The sequence below is a fragment of the Mus caroli genome, chromosome 10 (assembly GCF_900094665.2).
Source record: "Mus caroli chromosome 10, CAROLI_EIJ_v1.1, whole genome shotgun sequence".
Lineage (NCBI taxonomy): Eukaryota > Metazoa > Chordata > Mammalia > Rodentia > Muridae > Mus > Mus caroli.
In genome coordinates, this window is record NC_034579.1 from 36,842,588 (window position 1) to 36,862,207 (window position 19,620).

Sequence of the window (19,620 nt, forward strand, 5' to 3'; positions counted from 1 at the left end):
AAAAAAAAAAAAAAAAAAAAAAGAATTAACAGCACACAATATAGGTTAACTTTAGAATAGATATGGGTAGGGGTAGGTTTTCAAGAATTTTTATCTTATTTTTTGGATGACATTTTTTCAGTAATTTATTCCTTTTTATTCACTTTACATCCTAATCACAGCCCCCCTCCCTCCTTTCCTCCAGGTCCCACCCTTACATCTTTTGGGTACATGCCCAGGAGTGGTATAGCTGGGTCGAACTATTCCCAGTTTTTTTGAGAAACCACCAAATTGATTTCCAAAGTGACTGTACAAGTTTGCACTCCCACCAGCAATGGAGGAGTATTCCCCTTGCTCCACATCCTCATCAGCATGTGCTATCACTTGAGTGTTTTATCTTAGCCATACTAATGAATGTAAGATGGAATCTCAGGGTCACTTTGATTTACATTTCCCTGTTAAGTGCTTCTTTGCCATTCAAGATTCCTCTACTGAGAATTCTCAGTTTAGCTCTGTATCCCATTTTTTAATCAGGTTATTTGGTTTGTTGGTATCTAACTTCTTGAGTTCTTTATATATTTTGCATATTAGCCTTCTGTCAGATGTAGGGTTGGTGAAGATCTTTTCCCAATCTGTAGGTTGCCATTTTGTCCTATTGACAATGTCCTTTGCCTTTCAGTTTCAAGAGGTCCCATTTATCAGTTGTTGATCTTAGCGCCTGAGCTGCTGTTGTTCTGTTCAGGAAGTTGTCCCCTGTACCAATGTGTTCAAGGCTAATTTGGATGATACTTTTATCTACTGTATATTAAGACATTGTTGCTACCACACTGCAGAGTCATAACAGACTTGCAATGTTCTTGGGGACTAAATTGCTCTCTAATTTGAGAGATGTCTTTCTGTTCAACTCATAGCCCTATCTAAACTGGGGAGGGAGGGAAGAGCATTGTCTTTTCCAGTCCCTCCCACCTTCCCCTGAAGTCTTTTGTTCTTTATAGCAAAGCCCTTTCACTCCCATAGGGGCCACTACAGGTATCTATCTGTCCCTAGACTGGTGGTGAGCTCTGACACCTTCGTCACACCTTGACTTAAATTTGTTTTCATCCTATGGTTTTTCAGGTAGGCTTTCAGGATGTTTGTAATCTTATAACTATTTAAGCCTTACTTCCCACATTTTAAGAACTTAATAAAGAAGTTTAATTGAAGGTGCTGGGGCTGAAACAATGTTAAGAGCATTCACTGCTCTTGGCAAGAAGACCTGGGTTTAGTTCCCAACACCCACAAAGCAGTTTACAACTGTCTATAATTCCAGGGGATTCAACACCCTCTTTTAGCCCCACAGGTACTGCTTGTGTGTGGTTCATATATAATTATGTAGGCAAAATACCAAGATATATGAATTTTTAAAAATTTTTATTCATACTTACTTATCTCATACAATTAATCTGACTCTAGTTTCCCTTCCCTATTCTCCTCCCAGTATCCCTCCAACTTTCTCTCTCCCCCAGATCCACTCTCCTAGCCCTGTCTCCTCCCAAAAGAGAGCAGGCCTTTCAGGGACATCAACTGAACATGGCACAATAAGGCCAGGCACAACCCTGACATCAAAGCTGAGCTAGGCAACCCAATAGGAGGAAAGAGTTCTAAGAGCAGGCAAAATACTGAGACACCCCTACTCCCATGGTCAGGATTTCCCCCAAACACCACACCAACAGCCATATGGATATAGAGGACTGATTTGCAGACCTCTTGAGCCCTGCTTAGTTGATTCTGTGGTTCATGTTCTCATACTGTCCTTGACCTCTCTGGCTCCCATAACCCTCCCTTGCCTTCTTCTGTGGCATTCTCTGAGTTCCAGCTAATATTTGGCTGTGGGTCTCTGCATCTGCTCCCATCAGCTGCCGGGGGAAGCCTCTTTGATGACAACTGGACTAAGTACTGATCTACGAGTATAGCAGAACACCAGTAGGAATCATTTCATTGATTTATTGATTGTTTGATAGATAGATAGATAGATAGATAGATAGATAGATAGATAGATAGATAGATAGATAGATTGCCAGCTGTGTTTGGTGCTACCTAGGTCTAGATCCCTGGGCATTCCAGCCTCTGTTTTCTGGCCATCCAGGCAGTGTTGGGCATGGGCTCCCTGTCATGGTGTGGACCTCAAGTTAGACTAGTCATCAGTTGGCCACTCCCACAAGTTCTTTGCCACCACTTCCCCAGCACATTTTGCAAGCAGGACAATTTGTAGGTCAAAGATTTTGTGCCTGAGTTGGTGTCACAGTGCCACCATTGGAAGCCTTACCTGGTTACAGAAGATAGTTGGTTCAGGCTCTTTATCCTCCATTGCTAGGAGTCCTCACTGGGGTCACCCTCATGGAGTCCTGGTAGTTTCCACTACATTAGGCTTCCATAAACCCTTAAATGTCCAACTTCAGTGTCTCTCCCCATACTCTCCCCTCATCACCCCTTCACCCAACATGATCCCTCTTCCCATTCCCACCTCCCCCAGTCCACCCACAAAATCTATTCTATTTCTCCTTCCTAGGGAGATCCATGCATCCCCCTTAGAGCCCTCCTTGTTTCTTAGCCTCCTTGGGTCTGTGGATTGTAGCATAGTTATCATTTATATAATAGCTTATAAGTGAGTATATACCATGTTTGTCTTTCTGGGTCTGGGTTACCTCATGCAGGATGATTTTTTTCTAGCTCTGTCTATATGCAAATATATGCATCTATATGCAAATTTCATGATGTCACTCTTTAACTGCTTAGTAATACTCCATTGTGTAAATGGACCACATTGTCTTTATCCATTCTTCGGTTGAGGGACGTCTAGGTTGTTTCCAGTTTCTGGCTATTATAAATAAAGCCACTATGTTTTAAAGAAATCTTTAAAAAGAAAAAGAAAAGTTTAAACTGAAGTAATTGTTGGTAGATCCTAGCCCAAAGAACTCAGCAGCATCATGACAGCATGTCTTAGGTGTTGATGCTCGGCTGTCTGCTGGACTGCTGCTTCCCACCTCTTCCTCCTTCATCCTTTGTTGTTCTGTGTCATGATTTGATGATACATTTTTCCCAAACCCTATACCACATGTGAGTTTCAAGTCACATTGCAATAAGTGTGCTTTGTGCTGGCTTTCTAAAACACAGGAGAAAATTCCACAAGCCGAAAGATTAAAAAGGCACCTTCAACCCCAGGTTCATTCTCTCACTGTTCTTGAGGGGTCAGCAGAGCAGTGTTCTCTCTGAGGCATGTTCTCCAGAGGAGGCTCCCTGGCTTTTCCCTAGACTCCTACAATCCATAGCTTGCAAATGCCTCACATCTATCTCCACCTTTGCCCTTATGTTGCAATTCTTCTCAGTGTGTACCTCTATGTGTTATCCAAAGTTCTTATTGTAAAGGCTCTGAACTATCTGCAGGGTTTGGTTTTTTGTTTTTTTTTTTTTATAACTAAGTCTAGATGAAGGTTGGGAATATGCACGTGTCTTAGTCAGCATTCTATTGCTGTGAAGAGACACTATGACCACGACAACTCATAAAAGAAAACATTTAATTGGAGCTGGCTTACGGGTTCAGAGGTTCAGTCCATTATCATCATGGCAAGAAACATGGCAGAGTGCAGGCAGACATGGTGCTAGAGACAGACCTAAGAGTTCTACATCTGGATCTGCAGGCAGCATAAGGAGACTGTGTGCCACACTGGGTATGGCTTGAGGATATGAGACCTCAAAGCCCACCCCCACAGTGACACACTTCCTCAAACAAGGCCACACCTCCTACTAGGGCCACTCCCTGTGAGTCAAGTATTCAAACACATGAGTCTATGGAGTCCGTTCTAATTCAAACCACCACAGCATGTTAATAAAAACTCCCTGATGATTCTTATAAATTCTAGCAATTAAGAAATGATATCCATAGGAGGAATGCCCCTGAAAAATTTAAAAACAAATTATTCCTTATATTCCAGAAATTGGTCATTATTGAGTTTGAGTGTGAAGACATGAACTCTATCTAGGATGGCTTAGTGCCACAATGTTCTGCAGCTTCCCTGTGAATTGATGCACTGAAGGGACCATCTCAGTTTTAGAAACTGTTTATTTAAGGCTTGGAGGAAGGCTCAGTGGGTTAAAGCACCTGCCATGCATACGAGTATCTGAGTTTGAATCTCAGGGCTCACATGAAGTCAGAGGCATATTATCTGTGCCTAAGCTCTTTGGGAAGGTGGGGAGGGGGTGGAAACTGGGGAATCCCTAGAAGCTTGTGAGACAGCCAGCTTGACACAGGCAGCAGTGAAGAGGAGGAGACATTGTCCCAGACAAGATAGGTGGTGAAGACTGACTCCCAGTGTTGTCCTCTGACATCCATATGTACACTGTATAGCTGCATGGGATGACTATACACATGTACACGCACACGCATGTGCACACACAAAAATCATGACCATAACTGATATTATTGATGCTAAACAGCTACAAAAGAATTCCAACATTCAGCCGATTTTGACTAACTATGCGCTAACCATAGAATTGTAGAATTCACACAAGTAAAAGAAATAACTTTGCCTTTGCTTACAAAAGGCTAGTAACATTTTGTCAGAAACCAGCTCAGGCATGACAGGTAAACTGAGGTGGGGTGTGGCATGGACCGATCCCTTGCACAATCACCAAACATGTGCCTTTCCAAATTTCAAAGGTTTTCTACACCCAGATCTACTAAAAGCCATCTTAACTTTACTAGCAATCTACATCTACAAATTCTTTCTAAGCGTGGTGGTTAAATCATTAGTCTGCTCCAGCAACTGTGCTTTGAAAAAGATCAATCACTATTATTATAGATGCCGGAGACACTGCCCAGGGAGGGGCTGCAAACCCCCTATAGTTTTCAAAGCACTCATAGATTAGGAGGAACTACAAGCAGAGCAAAGCTCCCTAACACCATGGCATCATCAGAATCTGCAGTCCTGGGAGGCTCTGCTGCCTGTGGCACACACTGTGGGTGTAAGGCACACAGTGAGTGTGATAACCTGTGGACCTGCAGTCCTGGGGCTCAGCTGCCTGAGGCACACACAGTGGGCGTGATAACGTGATAGTGATAACCACAGGTGGGCCACATTCCTTGATCTCTAAAGCTGTTTGCTGCTCCTCTTGCAAGGTTTTGTTCCCCCAACAATAGTTTTTTCACATTCTGACAGACTTCCCTTTGGTTTTTTCCTAACCACAACATTCTGGGTTTATTCTACCTAAGTGATCTGATTCAACTTCATCCTGAGAACGTTGAATCTGTACACATTTAAGCCCTTCATGAGGTTCATTTAAAAAAAAAAAAAAAAAAAAAGGACTCATTTATATTCCTTATCCAGATGTCATTTTGAAAGGAAGCCGGCCTCTCCACATTGCTGAATGTGGCCTTCATCCTATCTAAACCCCGAGAACGTTACAAAGGACATGAGTCTCTGCAGCTGAGGTGCTAGGGGTAGGGCTGCTGATTGCACTGGGCTTGCTCCTGGGTTCCAGTTCCTCTGTCTTCATCTGGCTCAGAAGGTCTTCAGTGATCACTTCAGACTCCCTTTTCAGGATCAGGCAGTATTTTCTAGTTAGAGAAGTAGTTTCTGGGCCACGTTGCTCTCTAGCCAGCAGTTCTCGCTTTCTCTGTAGTCCCTGACACTGGCTGTCCTCTGCACCTCTGCCCTGTGCTCTCCCTCTCCTTAGAACACCTAAATGTGCTCTGCAGTGTGACACTCTCTGCACTCACTCTGCTGTGTGCTCTGCAGTGTGACTCTCCCCACAGTCTGCTGTGTGCTCTGCAGTGTGACTCTCTCTGCACTCACTCTGCTGTGTGCTCTGCAGTGTGACTCTCTCTGCACTCTGCTGTGTGCTCTGCAGTGTGACTCTCCCTGCACTCTGCTGTGTGCTCTGCAGTGTGACTCTCCCTGCACTCTGCTGTGTGCTCTGCNTCTGCAGTGTGACTCTCCCTGCACTCTGCTGTGTGCTCTGCAGTGTGACTCTCCCTGCACTCTGCTGTGTGCTCTGCAGTGTGACTCTCCCTGCATTCTGCTGTGTGCTCTGCAGTGTGACTATCCCTGCACTCTGCTGTGTGCTCTGCAGTGTGACTCTCCCTGCACTCTGCTGTGTGCTCTGCAGTGTGACTCTTTCTGCACTCTGCTGTGTGCTCTGCAGTGTGACTCTCCCTGCACTCTGCTGTGTGCTCTGCAGTGTGACTCTCTCTGCACTCTGCTGTATGCTCTGCAGTGTGACTCTCTCTACTCACTCTGCTGTGTGCTCTGCAGTGTGACTCTCCCTGCACTCTGCTGTGTGCTCTGCAGTGTGACTCTCACTCACTGTACTCACTCTGCTGTGTGCTCTGTAGTGTGACTCCCCCTGCACTCTGCTGTGTGCTCTGCAGTGTGACTCTCACTCACTGTACTCACTCTGCTGTGTGCTCTGTTGTGTGACTCTCCCTGCACTCTGCTGTGTGCTCTGCAGTGTGACTCTCTGTGCATTCACTCTGCTGTGTGCTCTGCAGTGTGACTCTCCCTGCACTCTGCTGTGTGTGTGCTGGTGCTGGGGACAGAGGTCAGAAAGCCGTGCACTCCAGACACACTCTGCTCCAGGTGCTTCAGTCACAGCCTTCCCTTGCACTGTGCTTTTTGTTTTTTGTTTTTTTGTTTTTGTTTTTAGACTGGCCTACCTGTATGCCTCACACCCCCTATCTCCTCTTCCTGTGAGCACCTTAAGCATATGTAGTATAAAATTTACAAAGGGCTTACACAAGAAATTCCTTAGAGCAATTAAATCGTCCTCTACGTCTATAAGTTAGTTCTCTCTCTCTCTCTCTCTCTCTCTCTCTCTCTCTCTCTCTCTCCCTCCCTCCCTCCCTTCATTGTAACATCTCTTCAGGGTGTTTTGTTTTGTTTTTTTGTTTTTTAACAGGTATAAGAGGTTTACTTTTCTTTTTCATAATTTTCTGTAAGCCTAGACAATTTCAAAGTAAGAAGAGAATACAATTTTGAGGTAGTGAGAAGCAGACTGCCTCTGAGGGGTGAGGTGGTGTCACCCAGAGCTGTGACCATCTTGTCATGACATTCTATGACTCATGGCACTGACTTCAGCCCTGTCTAAGCATCTTGACAGAGGCTGACTAGCACAAAAAAGCATTCTACTCAATCCTGTAGTGGCAGATGACAGTGACAACTGGTGATGGCCTATGCAGATGATGCAGAGTGACTTGCCAGGCCTTGCTGTGTCCTGCTGTCCATCATGGGCATGCCAGGACACACTGAGTCACCTCACTGGAATTGCTACCTGGCTGGGACAGCAGTTAAGAGACAGGGCTAAGGCAGACCCCTGCCCACCTGCCTGGAGCCTGACTCCAGCCTTGCTCCCACACCACTTTCTGTTATCTGGATTGCCAGCCTGCTGAATGAGCCCCCTCTCAGAGCTGAGCTGTTCACCTGGGACCATGGTTCCATCCCAGTCAGACCTATGGGTGCCCTACACTGGCTTAGTCATAAGCCTTGACTCTGACAGATGTAGGGCATGGGAAAGAGGTAGCTGTAGAATAAACTACATACAGAGCTACCTGTGCTTGGGGCTCCTGGCTTCCCCCACTGCCACGGGGCCATCCTGGGGATGAGCTGCATCAGCATAAGCAGAGGTGGCGCACCATTGCCTGAGCCCTATCTTCTTCAGCCAGACTTGTTCTCCGCTGCGTGTTTCTGAGCTTCTGGCCACATGTCAATGTTCTAGTGAGGACATGGAATGGGGTGCACACTGAAGTGCAGACCAGGCTTCCTGTTCCTTGCCTTGGAGATCATAACAGACTATGAACCTCACAACCAAGAAAGGCAGGAGAGGGTGCTAGGCCTTGGAAAGGCATGAGGGCAAGGTGGATCGGTTGCCATGCCACAGCAAGGGGCCTTTATTAGATGTTCAGGGCACAGACAGACAGGTAGAAATGCTAGATGGTGTGATGTAGCACACCTTCTCAGGGTGGAGTGGTGCCTGGATGTCCAGTTTGCGAGTCTTGCTGTCCTTATCAATGGTCTCCAGTCACAATATAGGTGGACGCTTCTCAGCCTGGGGTGAGGGCAGCTCAGGGCTCTTGAGGAGGTGCTTGTCTGAGTCCTCCACAGTGATACACAGGGTGCAGCCCCCTGGTAGCAGGTCCTGCTCATAGGCTGCTGCCAGTTGGTTTACCACACACTGCTCTACCTCATACTTAACGGAGCAGGCACCGTAGTGGACGTTGTAGCCATCAACCAATGCGTCTGCCCCCTCACGGTCGCACAGTAGTGTGATGTTGTGCCTCTGCTTGGCTCTCTCGGCCCTGAAGTTCAGTTCCTTGTTGACCAGCTGGAGGAGCTCTCAGTGGCAGAAAGGGAGGAAGTAGACGATCTCATCGATCCCTAGAAACTTTTCTCTCCGGAAGTGAGCTTTCAAGATGGGTCAGATCACATTCTCTTTAAAGTTCTTGGAGATGGTGATCTTGTCACTAGTCTGAACATCCCCAAGGTTTCCAGCGATTCGATTTCGACTCATCTCCAAAGCTTCCTGTCTGAGCTGCAATGCATGAGGGGCGATCTCATCACTGGCTACATTGTAAGTCAGAATGAAGATGGCATCCTTGCAGCCAATGGTCTTCCCCTTGCCATCTGTCAGGTGGCCCTCATCTCAAACAACTGCAGCATGATGGTGAGCACATCTGGATGTGCCTTGTCCACCTCATCCAAGAGGACTACTGCATTTGAGCACTGTTTGAGTTTCTTGGTCAGCTGCCCACCCTCTTCATGGCCAACACAGCCCAGTGGAGAACCAATAAACTTGGCTATCTCATGTCGATCCTGGAACTCAGACATGTCGAGCCCAATGAAGCCCTTTATGGCATCTTTGTACATATATTTGGCTGTCTGCTTGGCCAGCTCGGTTTTCCCTATTCCAGATGATCCCAAAAAGAGGACGACTAGAGGGTGCCCCTCTTTGTACCAGCCATTCTTCTTCCTCCACATGGCCGCACCAACGGTGGTGATGGCACTCTGCTGGCCAATGATGTGCTCCTTCAGACGGTGCTCGTGGGAAGCGGCGCCGCTCCTCTGCCTCACGCTTCCTCGGCTTCTCCGTGTACTTGGTCTCCGAAGTTTTCAGAAGCTTCCTAACCTCCCCTTCCCGGGCATAATCCAGGGGTGTGTGTCCCATCTCATTCCCCTGAAGGGGGTTGGCTCCTCCGTCGTCGGCCAGGACAGCATAGTGCAGGGCTGTGCAGCCTTTGAAGCTAGCGCGGTGGTTTAGCTGGTTGTTGAAGTCATCCTCTCGAGTGACTAGAACTTCCAGAGAATGGACTCTCTGTTCATTGGCAGTCTTGTAGACACTGCTGAAGTCATCCCTGAGGTTTGGGTCAACTCCAGCAGCAAGCAGGACCTGCACCACACTCTCATTGTGATAACGGCCTTCTGACTTCCTGCACGTTATTGGCCCAGGCAGCTTCCATTAGAGCTGCATCCTTGTTAAATGGATTCTTCTAGCACTGAACCGCCAGCACCATGGCCAAGGCCCACATGCCCAGACCGGCGATCCCATTCCAGCTGTCTTGTCCCGGGAGTGTTTCTTCGGAGCTAGGACCACTTTTCCTAGGAGGCGGCAGTCAGGTATGGGTTCTCGGTGCGTTCTCCACAGCGCCCCCTGTGGCTGCTCCCCACCTGGGGAAGAAGATAGAAGATGCACCAGGGCGCACCCAGAGGGCAGCTCTCAGCCGTAGCTGCTCCCCTCAGTCTCCAGTGTCTATGCCACTGCCATAAGCACCTCCCCAGCTTTGGAGAGACAGAGATTTGATTAACCCTAGGAAGAGCTGCGGTTCTCCTCAACACCACCGACAACCGACAACATCATGACAGCTGCTTCTAAAACCCTCTGGTGCCGGCCCCTGTGCTAGGGTTTTATGAAAACCCTGCCAAGTACCAACAAGAAGAGCAGTGTTTATAAGAACCACACCCATACACACAGTTCACTTAAACTCATTTCCTTGTATCCTTCATTCTTTGCTATAGACTTCATATATGTATATATATATATATATATATATATATATATATATACATATATATTTTATATGTTCATATGTGTACTGGCTAGTTTTGTGTCAACTTGACACAGGCTGGAGTTATCACAGAGAAAGGAGCTTCAGTTGGGAAAATGCCTCCATTAGATCCAGCTCTGAGGCATTTTCTCAATTAGTGATCAAGGGGGAAAGGCCCCTTGTGGGCGGTGCCATCTCTGGGCTGATAGTCTTGGTTCCATAAGAGAGCAGGCTGAGCAAGCCAGTAAGGTACATCTCTCCATGGCTTCTGCATCAGCTCCTGCTCTCTGACCTGCTTGAGTTCCAGTCCTGCATCCTTTGGTGATCGACAGCAATATGGAAGTGTAAGCTGAATAAACCCTTTCCTCCCCAACTTGCTTCTTCGCCATGATGTTTGTGCAGGAATAGAAACCCTGACTAAGACAATTTGCAACGTCTAGACCGGGTTTTAATGTTTGTAAATACTTGTTTCATATGGCCCCTTTAAGATCATGACTGAACTTTGTTCACCCTCAATGACTCTGATCTCTGATTAAGGCCGTTTAGCATTATTTGTGTATGTGTGTATCCTCTATGCTCTTCTTTTGGTCATGATTTATAATGCTTTAATTAATTGGGCAATTAACAATTAGATATGTCAGCCTCAGAACTCCTGGCCTGGCCCTGTTTCTACTTTCTGCTCAAATAAAGCTTAAGTGCAATTGATCCTGTTGAGAGAGAACTCAAGTATTAACTCAGAAGATAGCATTAGAATATGACTGTGTACATGTTTATGTATGATGTATGTTCATATGTACATATGGTCTTGGTCTCTGAAGAAGACTTGGGGACTATGGCGCAAGAAGATACATAAGTGTGCCTTGTCTAAAGCCATCTGGGCTGGATCTGTGTGAAGTGTGCCTTGTATCATGTAAGAGACACGTTTTACAAGTTGTCCCTTTGACAGTAAAACAGCTAGACTCTCTTTAGCTTCTTCACAACAACTTGTGCCAGACTTTCCTCCCCACATTGTGCCCTTGGTGCGTTCTCGGGGATATTTTAATGATAAAGGGATTGTCAGGCATTGCAGATCTGATGCCACCATAATGTGATTTTTAAAATATTTAATAGTTTATAAATTATTTTGATGACTTAAAAAAAATAGTTTACAGTTCCCAACCAGAATGGTATGTGCCATGTGTCTACTGTTATTCTAATTGATGTATTGGTCAGGTGGGTGCATATATGTGTGGAACATGCATGTGGTGTGTGTGGGGGGCACACCTGTACTTGTGCACGCACATGTGGAAAGCAAAGGGTGACTTCAGGTGTCTTCCTCTGTCACTCTCGTCCTATTGCCATGAGTCAGCATCTGTTGCTGAGCCAGAAGCTCACCATTTTGTCTAGATTGGCTGTTCCATGAGCTCTGGGACCCCCTCCCCCATCTCAACCGCTCAATGCTAGCGTGATGAGCACACACAGCCATGACCAGTTTGCACATGGGTACTGGGCACTCAAACCCGGGTCCTCAAAGCAAACAGTCTGAGACTAGCTACATCGAGACTGTCTTTCTGTATACTTTTTTTTTTCCAATTTATTTTTTTTAATTAGGTATTTTCTTCATTTACATTTCAAATGCTATCCCCAAAGTCCCCCAGACCCCCCCTCCCACTCCCCTACCCACCCNCTCCCACTTCTTGGTCCTGGCATTCCCCTGGTTCTTTTTTTTTTTTTTTAATATTTTTATTACATATTTTCCTCAATTACGTTTCCAATGCTATCCCAAAAGTCCCCCATAGCGCCCCCCCACTTTCCTATCCACCCTCTGTATACTTTAAAGATTCATTTTCTGCCTTAGGCTCTACTTTATATCATCTTTTATTAAAAATCTATGTTTTCAATTAAACAGATCATCTATAATTTAAAGTAAGTTTTGAAAAAAAATGTTTGTGGCAAACTTTCATATGGAATGTCACTTTAGAATTCAAGCCTCCTGGGGACACTGCAGTGGAAGCAGAAACTGAAAAGGATTCCAAAGAGGGCCCGGGGTCTGAAGAGCTTCTGAAAGGTTAGACCTGGGCGCAAAAGTTCCTGGACACGCCCCTGCTTTCCCAACAGATCAAAACCTTAATTTGGGTCACAGTCTCTGCTTATTTCTTCTTATGTTGTGTGCCAGCCAATATGAATTATGTGTATTTATGTCAATCCATTAAAACTATAGCTATTCAGTTTACAACACTGTTTTAACGGTTTCATCTGATTTTAGTTTACACTTTGCATCATTAATGATTCCATACGAATTTCACTCATCAGCCACATGATTTTAGTTCTACTAATAAGTAATTAATCATCTAATAGCATATTTGATATAATTAGAATATGAATTTATGAATGTATTGTATATTATATTAATGTTCAGATACTAGGTTTTCTTCATTGAATGTTTTTAAGAAACATGATCAAGTGTAGACCCTTTGGTAGTCTGACTAGAGAGACTCTTCTCAAAGTCTTTTTTTTTCTTTTTAATCTCTGTTTGAAAGTCATGCTGCCGGAGTTTCCAGAAGATGGCTACCCTAATGTTCCTGAAATGGAGCCACTGAAGGAGGTGCTGAGCAATCACATTCTCTCCTGGAAACAACTGGAGCAGACGATTGCGGACAGCATAGTTTCGACATTAACAGTGGACATTTCCAACAAAACGCCCCAGGAGATCCTGCAGCGTGTAGTTGAGACCATGGAAAGTAAGGCTGCCATCACTGATCTCAGCGGCACGTGGGCACTGGCACCGGTGCATTTTAGAACATTAAGCTTGCTCTAATGGCTTCTTATGTGAAAATTCAGTACATCTGGGGGTAATCTATAAAAAGTCTCAACCTGTTGTAAACAGTGCAGAGTCCGGCTAAGCAGAGCAGCCATGGGCCCACTGACACTGGCCACACTGGCCAGGCTGACTGACTGCCACGCCGAGAACTTACAGAGGCCTTCTGTCACATATCAGAATTGAGAGATAATGACAATAACTAACTTTCCTATCCCGACTATTAGACTAGTAACTTTTTATTATTTTTAAAATATTTTAAAAATATTTTCCTTTAAAAACACAAACAGGGCCTTTTAAGTATAGCGCCTGGGAATTAAATGCTGAAGATTATGAAGAAGAAGCAGAAGACTATCAGGCTGAAACAGAAATCGATGAGGAGCAGGAGGAAGAGGAAGAGGAAGAAGAGGAGGTATGGCTGCGTTAAGGTACTGCTCGATCTCACGAGAAATCTCTGCGAGCCGTATGTGCCCAGAGTGGTTACTGCTTTGGGACGCCCCACCAGGTAAACAGAGCGGGGGCACCTTTAACTCTTTTCTCTCTATCTATTTTGGTTTTCTTTGTGTTTGTATTTTCCAAGCACTGAGAGTGAGCCGAGGGCCTCATGTGTGCTGGGCACGTGCTCAGCTGCCCAGCTGGCTCCCCACACCATCGTCAGAAATGAACATTTCCTCCTTTGTCTGGATTTCCCATAACTGTTTAAAATGCCAGGGCTAGCCGGGCGTGGTGGCGCACGTCTTTGATCCCAGCACTTGAGAGGCAGAGACGGGCAGATTTCTGAGTTCGAGGCCAGCCTGGTCTACAGAGTGAGTTCCAGGACAGCCAGGGCTACACAGAAGAAACCCTGTCTCGAAAAACCAAAAAATAAAAAAATAAAAAAATAAATTAAAAATGCCAGAGCTACTTAATGGGGGGGGGGGGAGGACACCCAAGGAAACATAAAAGGGAAATCTTTTTACTTTCTTTTTCTATGGAAAAATGTGATTATTAATATTATAAATATTTTATAAATATAAGCAGGCATGTGCAAGTCAGCATTGGAGCATCTGGAAGGCTCTTCACGTGACAATGAACAGTGCTCAACGGGATCAACCCATATTCAGACACCAGTCTATGTCACTGGCACCAGAATTATAACTAACATTATCATTTGATAACCAGGCATGTATAAACAATAAAGTAGGGAACTTCTCTTTCAATTTGAGTTTTTACAAGTAAAAATATAATTTACTAAGTTAAACAAGTTAAATAGACAGGCACCTGTGATTAACTTATTACTGCCTAATTTAAGTACAAAGATGTAGGAGCGGATGAGCACTCAGCAACAAATGATAAATAGTGCTTTTCACCAGCAGCCTACAGTGCTTTCTCACCAAGGAGCTGATCCCAGGCATGGCCAACGGATGGGAGGTTTGCCCTGCTCCTCGTCAGTGCCTCTTCATCTAAAGTTTTCTGCAGTGTCATTGCGTATCATTCTGTGCTCCCTCTGGTCTGCAATGGAGTTGTCCCTCCTGTGTATCTGCAGGCAATTTCTGAGCTATCTAAAATCTTGAAAACTTGTGTTTTTATATCTGGCCGTCTTTAATACTCCAGTATAAAAATCTCACCAGTCACAAAGGATGGGGTAAGGTGCTTAGCAAGTCCTGGCTTCAGAGATGGGGCCTAATTAGATATAAAACAAGTGTGCTTCGCGCCAGCTCCATAACAGCAAGAGCCAAAAGCATGAAACTGCCTCCAGACAACTCAACTATGTCAAAGAACAAGCGCAGAAGTATCGATGGGGTTAAAACAGCAGCTTGGCATCCACTCAAGGTTTGCCAAATCTGCTTTAAAAAAATATATATGATTCACAATGAAAAGGAAAAAAAATCAGCAATTCAAACTACTGTAGAACTGACAAACACATCAGCGGGCTGAGGAGGACATTGAAAAGGCTGTTGTTATTACAGCGCCCTGTAAATTCAAAACAGGAAGCAGAGATGTGACGACACACAGTGTGAGCAGATGGTCTGAAAAATAGAAAATGTGAGTGAAATAAGCGTTGGCTGGAATGGTGGTCGTCTAGACCCTGCAGAAGAGGGAACTGGAAGACGTGAAGAAAAACAGTGAGACGTGAAGAAAAACAGTGAGAGGAAGAGGCGTGGCCCCTTGGGGAGCTTCAACTGCCTGGTCTATGTGTACTCAGAACCCTTGGGAACTCTCAGAGATCTTAATTAGCGTTTTATAGCTGTGAAGAGACTCCGTGTGTGACCAAGGCAACTCTTACAAAGACACATGACAGAAACAGCACCAAGTATGTCGTACTCATGCGGCAAATAACGTCTTAGAAGAGACAGGAGAAGAAGGCCGTGCCACATTCGCAAGAACATTGATCGGTTTGTTGGCCTGTTCCTCACGGAAACCCTGTGTCAGCCAGAAAAGGGCAGGGCAACAGCTTGCAAGTGCTGAAGAGGAAGAAAAAGTCTTAGAGTCATATGCCGAGTAATACTTTATCTTTAAAACTGAAGGCAAAGGGACTAAACCACCAAGAGTACATGGGGGGACCCATGGCTACATCCGAATATGTAGCAGAGGACTGCCTTATCTGGCATCACTGGGATGGGAGGCCCATAGTCCTGTGGAGGTCAGAAGACCCAGGGTAGGGGGATGCTAGAGTGCAGAGGCAGGGGTGGGTGGGCGGGAAGGGGAACACCCCCACAGAAGCAGGGTGAGGGGGCAGGGGATAGGGGACTTGTGGAAGGGAAATTGGGAAGGAGGATAGCATTTGAAATGCAAATAAATAAAAATAACCAATAAAAAATGAAAAAACTGAAAACAAATTAAAGTTTTTCAGACATACAGAAGCTAAAAGGAAGAAAATCTTGGGCTGGAGAGATAGCTTAGTGGTTAAGAGCACTGACTGTTCTTCCAGAAGTCCTGAGTTTGATTCCCAGCAACCACATGTTGGCTCACAACCATCTATATATAATCAATGCCCTCTTCTGGTGTGTCTGAAGACAGCTACAGTGTACTCATATACATAAAGAAAATCTAGTAAATGTTGCCAAATGTTTATGGAAGAAATAAAACTGGCTCTAAATGAACAGAAACTGAAGGGTAGGAAAATTTCCAACTCATCCTATGAGATTTATGCCTTTCTGTTAAAACATACCAAAGGAAAGAGAATAGCTGACCTCTCTGAACACTGAACACTGACCTAGAAACTCTTAAGAAAAGTTTAATGACTGTAAACAATAATACATCATCATATCCAAGCAGAGTTTGTCCCGGAAAGTCTTCCTTTAACATTCAGACAACACATGGTCTAACTCATCATACAGTCAGCTAGGAGATAAGTGGTTCTCTCCATTGATATCGAAACAGCATTTGGCAAACTCCATTACTGATTATAGAAAATGAAAAGTGTATGCTTACAAACCGCTTAAAAAGACCAAGCAAAGGAGCACCTGAGCCCCGGTTGAGGAGTGATTACTGACAGCTGTTGGCTGCTATGGGAAGAAGAGCAGTTTTCCTGGTAGGTTGCCTGGGCTCCAGGGCGTGGCCCGGCACTCGCTTGTACATGGGCTAATTGGAATCAGTGGGCCATTAAAAAAAAAAAGACATCATTTAGGAGAGGTCCAGTGTGAGGGGAAGAATTCAGAGCCAAGATGATTGAAATACATTGTATGCATATATAACATTCTCAAAGACTGAATTTAAAATATTATATACTAAAAAAAAAAAAAAAAAAAAAAAGGGAATTTTTTTTTTTTTTTTTTTTTTTTTTTTTTTTTTTTTTTTTTGGTTTTTCGAGACAGGGTTTCTTTCTCTGTATAGCCTATAGCCCTGGCTGTCCTGGAACTCACTTTGTACACCAGGCTGGCCTCGAACTCAGAAATCCGCCTGCCTCTGCCTCCCAAGTGCTGGGATTAAAGGCGTGCGCCACCACACCCAGCAAACTTTCTCTTCTTGATAAAAGATATCTACTAAAAAAAAAAATCTATAAGTGATAGCCAGCACACCTTAAAAAGCTCAATGCTTTTCCCCCCAAATCAACACGAAGTAAAAATGTTCCCTCTCTGCTCCTGATAGTTGGCCCCACGCCTCACCTAGGCACACAGTAGAGCACACATGCTTCAGGTTTGTGGGTTTGTGAGTTTGTCGGGAGCATCGCTCTTCAGCAGCTCCCTGAATGCCCGCCGTGCCCCACACCCAGTGGCCATGCTCTCCCATGGACGGCTGAGGACTAGCGAGCTGCTTGGCAAGTGAGCTGCTGCTACAGCAATTTAAAATGTGATCAGCAGTGCTCGCTTCAGCAGCACATATACTAAAATTGGAACAATACAGAGAAGATTAGCATGGCCCATGCACAAGGATGACACGCAAATTCGTGAAGTGTTCCATATTTTTTTCTTAGAATTGGGAACAAAACACCCATGGAAGGAGTTACAGAGACGAAGTTTGGAGCTAAAGGATGGCCATCCAGAGACTGTCCCACCTGGGGATCCATCCCATAATCAGCCACCAAATGCAGACACTATTGCATACGCCAGCAAGATTTTGCTGACAGGACCCTGATATAGCTGTCTCTTGTGAGGCTATGCCAGTGCCTGGCAAATACAGAAGTGGATGCTCACAGTCATCTATAGGATGGAACACAGGGCCCCCAATGGAGGAGCTAGAGAAAGTAACCAAGGAGCTAAAGGGGTCTGCAACCCTATAGGTGGAACAACAATATGAACTAAACAGTACCCCCAGAGCTCATGTCTCTAGCTGCATATGTAGCTAGTCAGCCATCATTGGGAAGAGAGGCCCCTTGGTCTTGCAAACTTTATATGCCCCAATAGAGGGGAACACCAGGGCCAAGAAGTGGGAGTGGGTGGGTAGGGGAGCAGGGGGGCAGGAAGGTATAGGGGACTTTCGGGATAGCATTTGAAATGGAAATGAAGAAAATACCTAATAAAAAATTGGGGAAAAAAATGTGATCAGCAGCCGCTCGCCTTCACACCGTGTTAGCCTGGGGCCAGACCATACTCCACCGGACTGGTCTCAGTTTTGCAGCTGTACAGAAAAGTGTCTCAGCTCCTTCTTTTGTGCACACAAAGAATGCTACAGAATATTTTGCAAAATATTCCATTTCTAGTTTCAAAACTGCTGAATCTGTGCTTAGATGTATGTCTAGCTTTTATGCATGCAGAGCTGTTTACCCAACAGAGTCTGAAGGGGGGCTCATAGGAACAGGTCAGATAGAGTGTGTGCCCACTGGTGGGAGGAAGACAGAATGGAATTCTCACTATTGAACAATATTTCTAGGGCGAAGAAAAAATTAAAGAAAAGAGAAGACACATGGGAGATACCAAACACTTCTGCCCAGTGGTTCTCAAAGAAAACTTTGTCCTACAACCGGGCAACCCAGACGAGGCTGTTAAGTACCGAGAAAAGATCTACTACTTCTCAAGCACCGAGGCAAAGGAGAAGTTTTTAGAGCATCCTGAGGACTACGTGTCCCAGAACGAACCATTAAAGGTGAAGACACCAACCCCTATGCTAGTGATTGCTCCCATGCTTGCCCTTCAGTAAGAGTTACAGTGAAGTTTCTGATCTCACTAGAACCCAACAACAAACAAACAAAACCATAGCAATAATATCTAAGCTTAAAAATAAACAGCTTTGGCATGCAATCTGGCCAAAAATAATTATCAGTTTTGACTTCTATAGTTGTTGTAGTAAATATTTAATCTCAGTTGGGTATTTCTGCCCCACCTTTGATTATCCAGTTCCCAGATAAAAGACACAAAACGTATATATTTGTAATAAGCCTTTAAAACACAAGAGCTGGGCAGATAGCTACCCTCTAAGCTATTAGTGTCTACTTCTCTATCGATAATCCCAAGTTATAACTTGCCATGTTCCATCTGGGCTGCTTTTAACTCCAGTTGGCTGGCCCTTGTGGCCGTGTTTTCATGAATCACCTCCCCGTGGTGTCTTCTCTCTCTACTTTCTTCTCCTTTCTCATGGTCCTGCCTCAGACCCCAGCCCTGGGAACTGAAACCCTGCCCACCTCTCTTCTACCCAGTTATAGGCTGTAGGCATCTTTTAAAACAACAACAACAACAACAACAAAACCATGTATTTATTTATTATATGTGAGTACACTGTAGCTGTCTTCAGACATACCAGAAGAGGGCATCAGATCTCATTATGGATGGTTGTGAGCCACCATGTGGTTGGTAGGATCTTCAGATCTGCAGTTGGTGCTCTTAACCTTAACCTCTGAGCCATCTCTTCAGCCCAGGCTGTAGGTATCTTTATTGCCCAAGGATAACTTAGGGGTGTGGTGGGGCGGGGGTGGGGGTTACACAGCATCACTTGGTATACTTGAGGATCCCCTCATCCCTGAAGCAACCAGGGCCAGTATTACAATGCATGGCAACAGACCAAACCTCAACACACAGTAATGCCTGTGTCAGGCCAGTACTCACCGTATGTCTTTTTTACCTGATATTCAGCATCACAAACAGGCTAGTGAGGTGTTTGTTGTTTCCCTCCTGCCACCCTATGGGATCTGCTGAGGTCTGCACACAGGAAACCTATCCCTAAGTCACACTACCCTTTTTAATTCCTCACCCTCTTATGAAACATAAAACACTTTGGGCTTGCAAGGAGCACGGCTGTCCCAGGTCAGCTGTCTGAACACCTTCTGGGTGCCAGGCGGCCCTGTCTATCAAGTAGAGAGAGTCACATTTCCTTGTATTATTTTCACCATCCAGCATCCTTGCTTCCCATTGTTGTC

The 19,620-nt window shown here is 45.1% G+C and overlaps 1 protein-coding gene, 1 non-coding gene and 1 pseudogene across 3 annotated transcripts in view; 2 read left to right on the top strand and 1 right to left on the bottom strand.

Annotated features, from left to right (window-relative positions):
• Positions 1-19,620, top strand: part of Ak9 (adenylate kinase 9) — a 126,452-nt gene that overhangs the window by 62,664 nt on the left and 44,168 nt on the right. For both annotated transcript variants that reach the window (XM_021174851.2, XM_021174852.1), the window contains exons 21-24: positions 12,012-12,098; positions 12,571-12,771; positions 13,139-13,260; positions 18,141-18,353. In XM_021174851.2, the coding sequence (XP_021030510.1) occupies positions 12,012-12,098; positions 12,571-12,771; positions 13,139-13,260; positions 18,141-18,353 (623 nt within the window). The remainder of the gene's footprint in view (positions 1-12,011; positions 12,099-12,570; positions 12,772-13,138; positions 13,261-18,140; positions 18,354-19,620) is intronic.
• Positions 7,912-10,544, bottom strand: LOC110303378 (annotated as a pseudogene).
• Positions 17,131-17,237, top strand: LOC115032279. Its single transcript, XR_003837919.1, has one exon. It is a non-coding gene; the product is annotated as a U6 spliceosomal RNA (small nuclear RNA).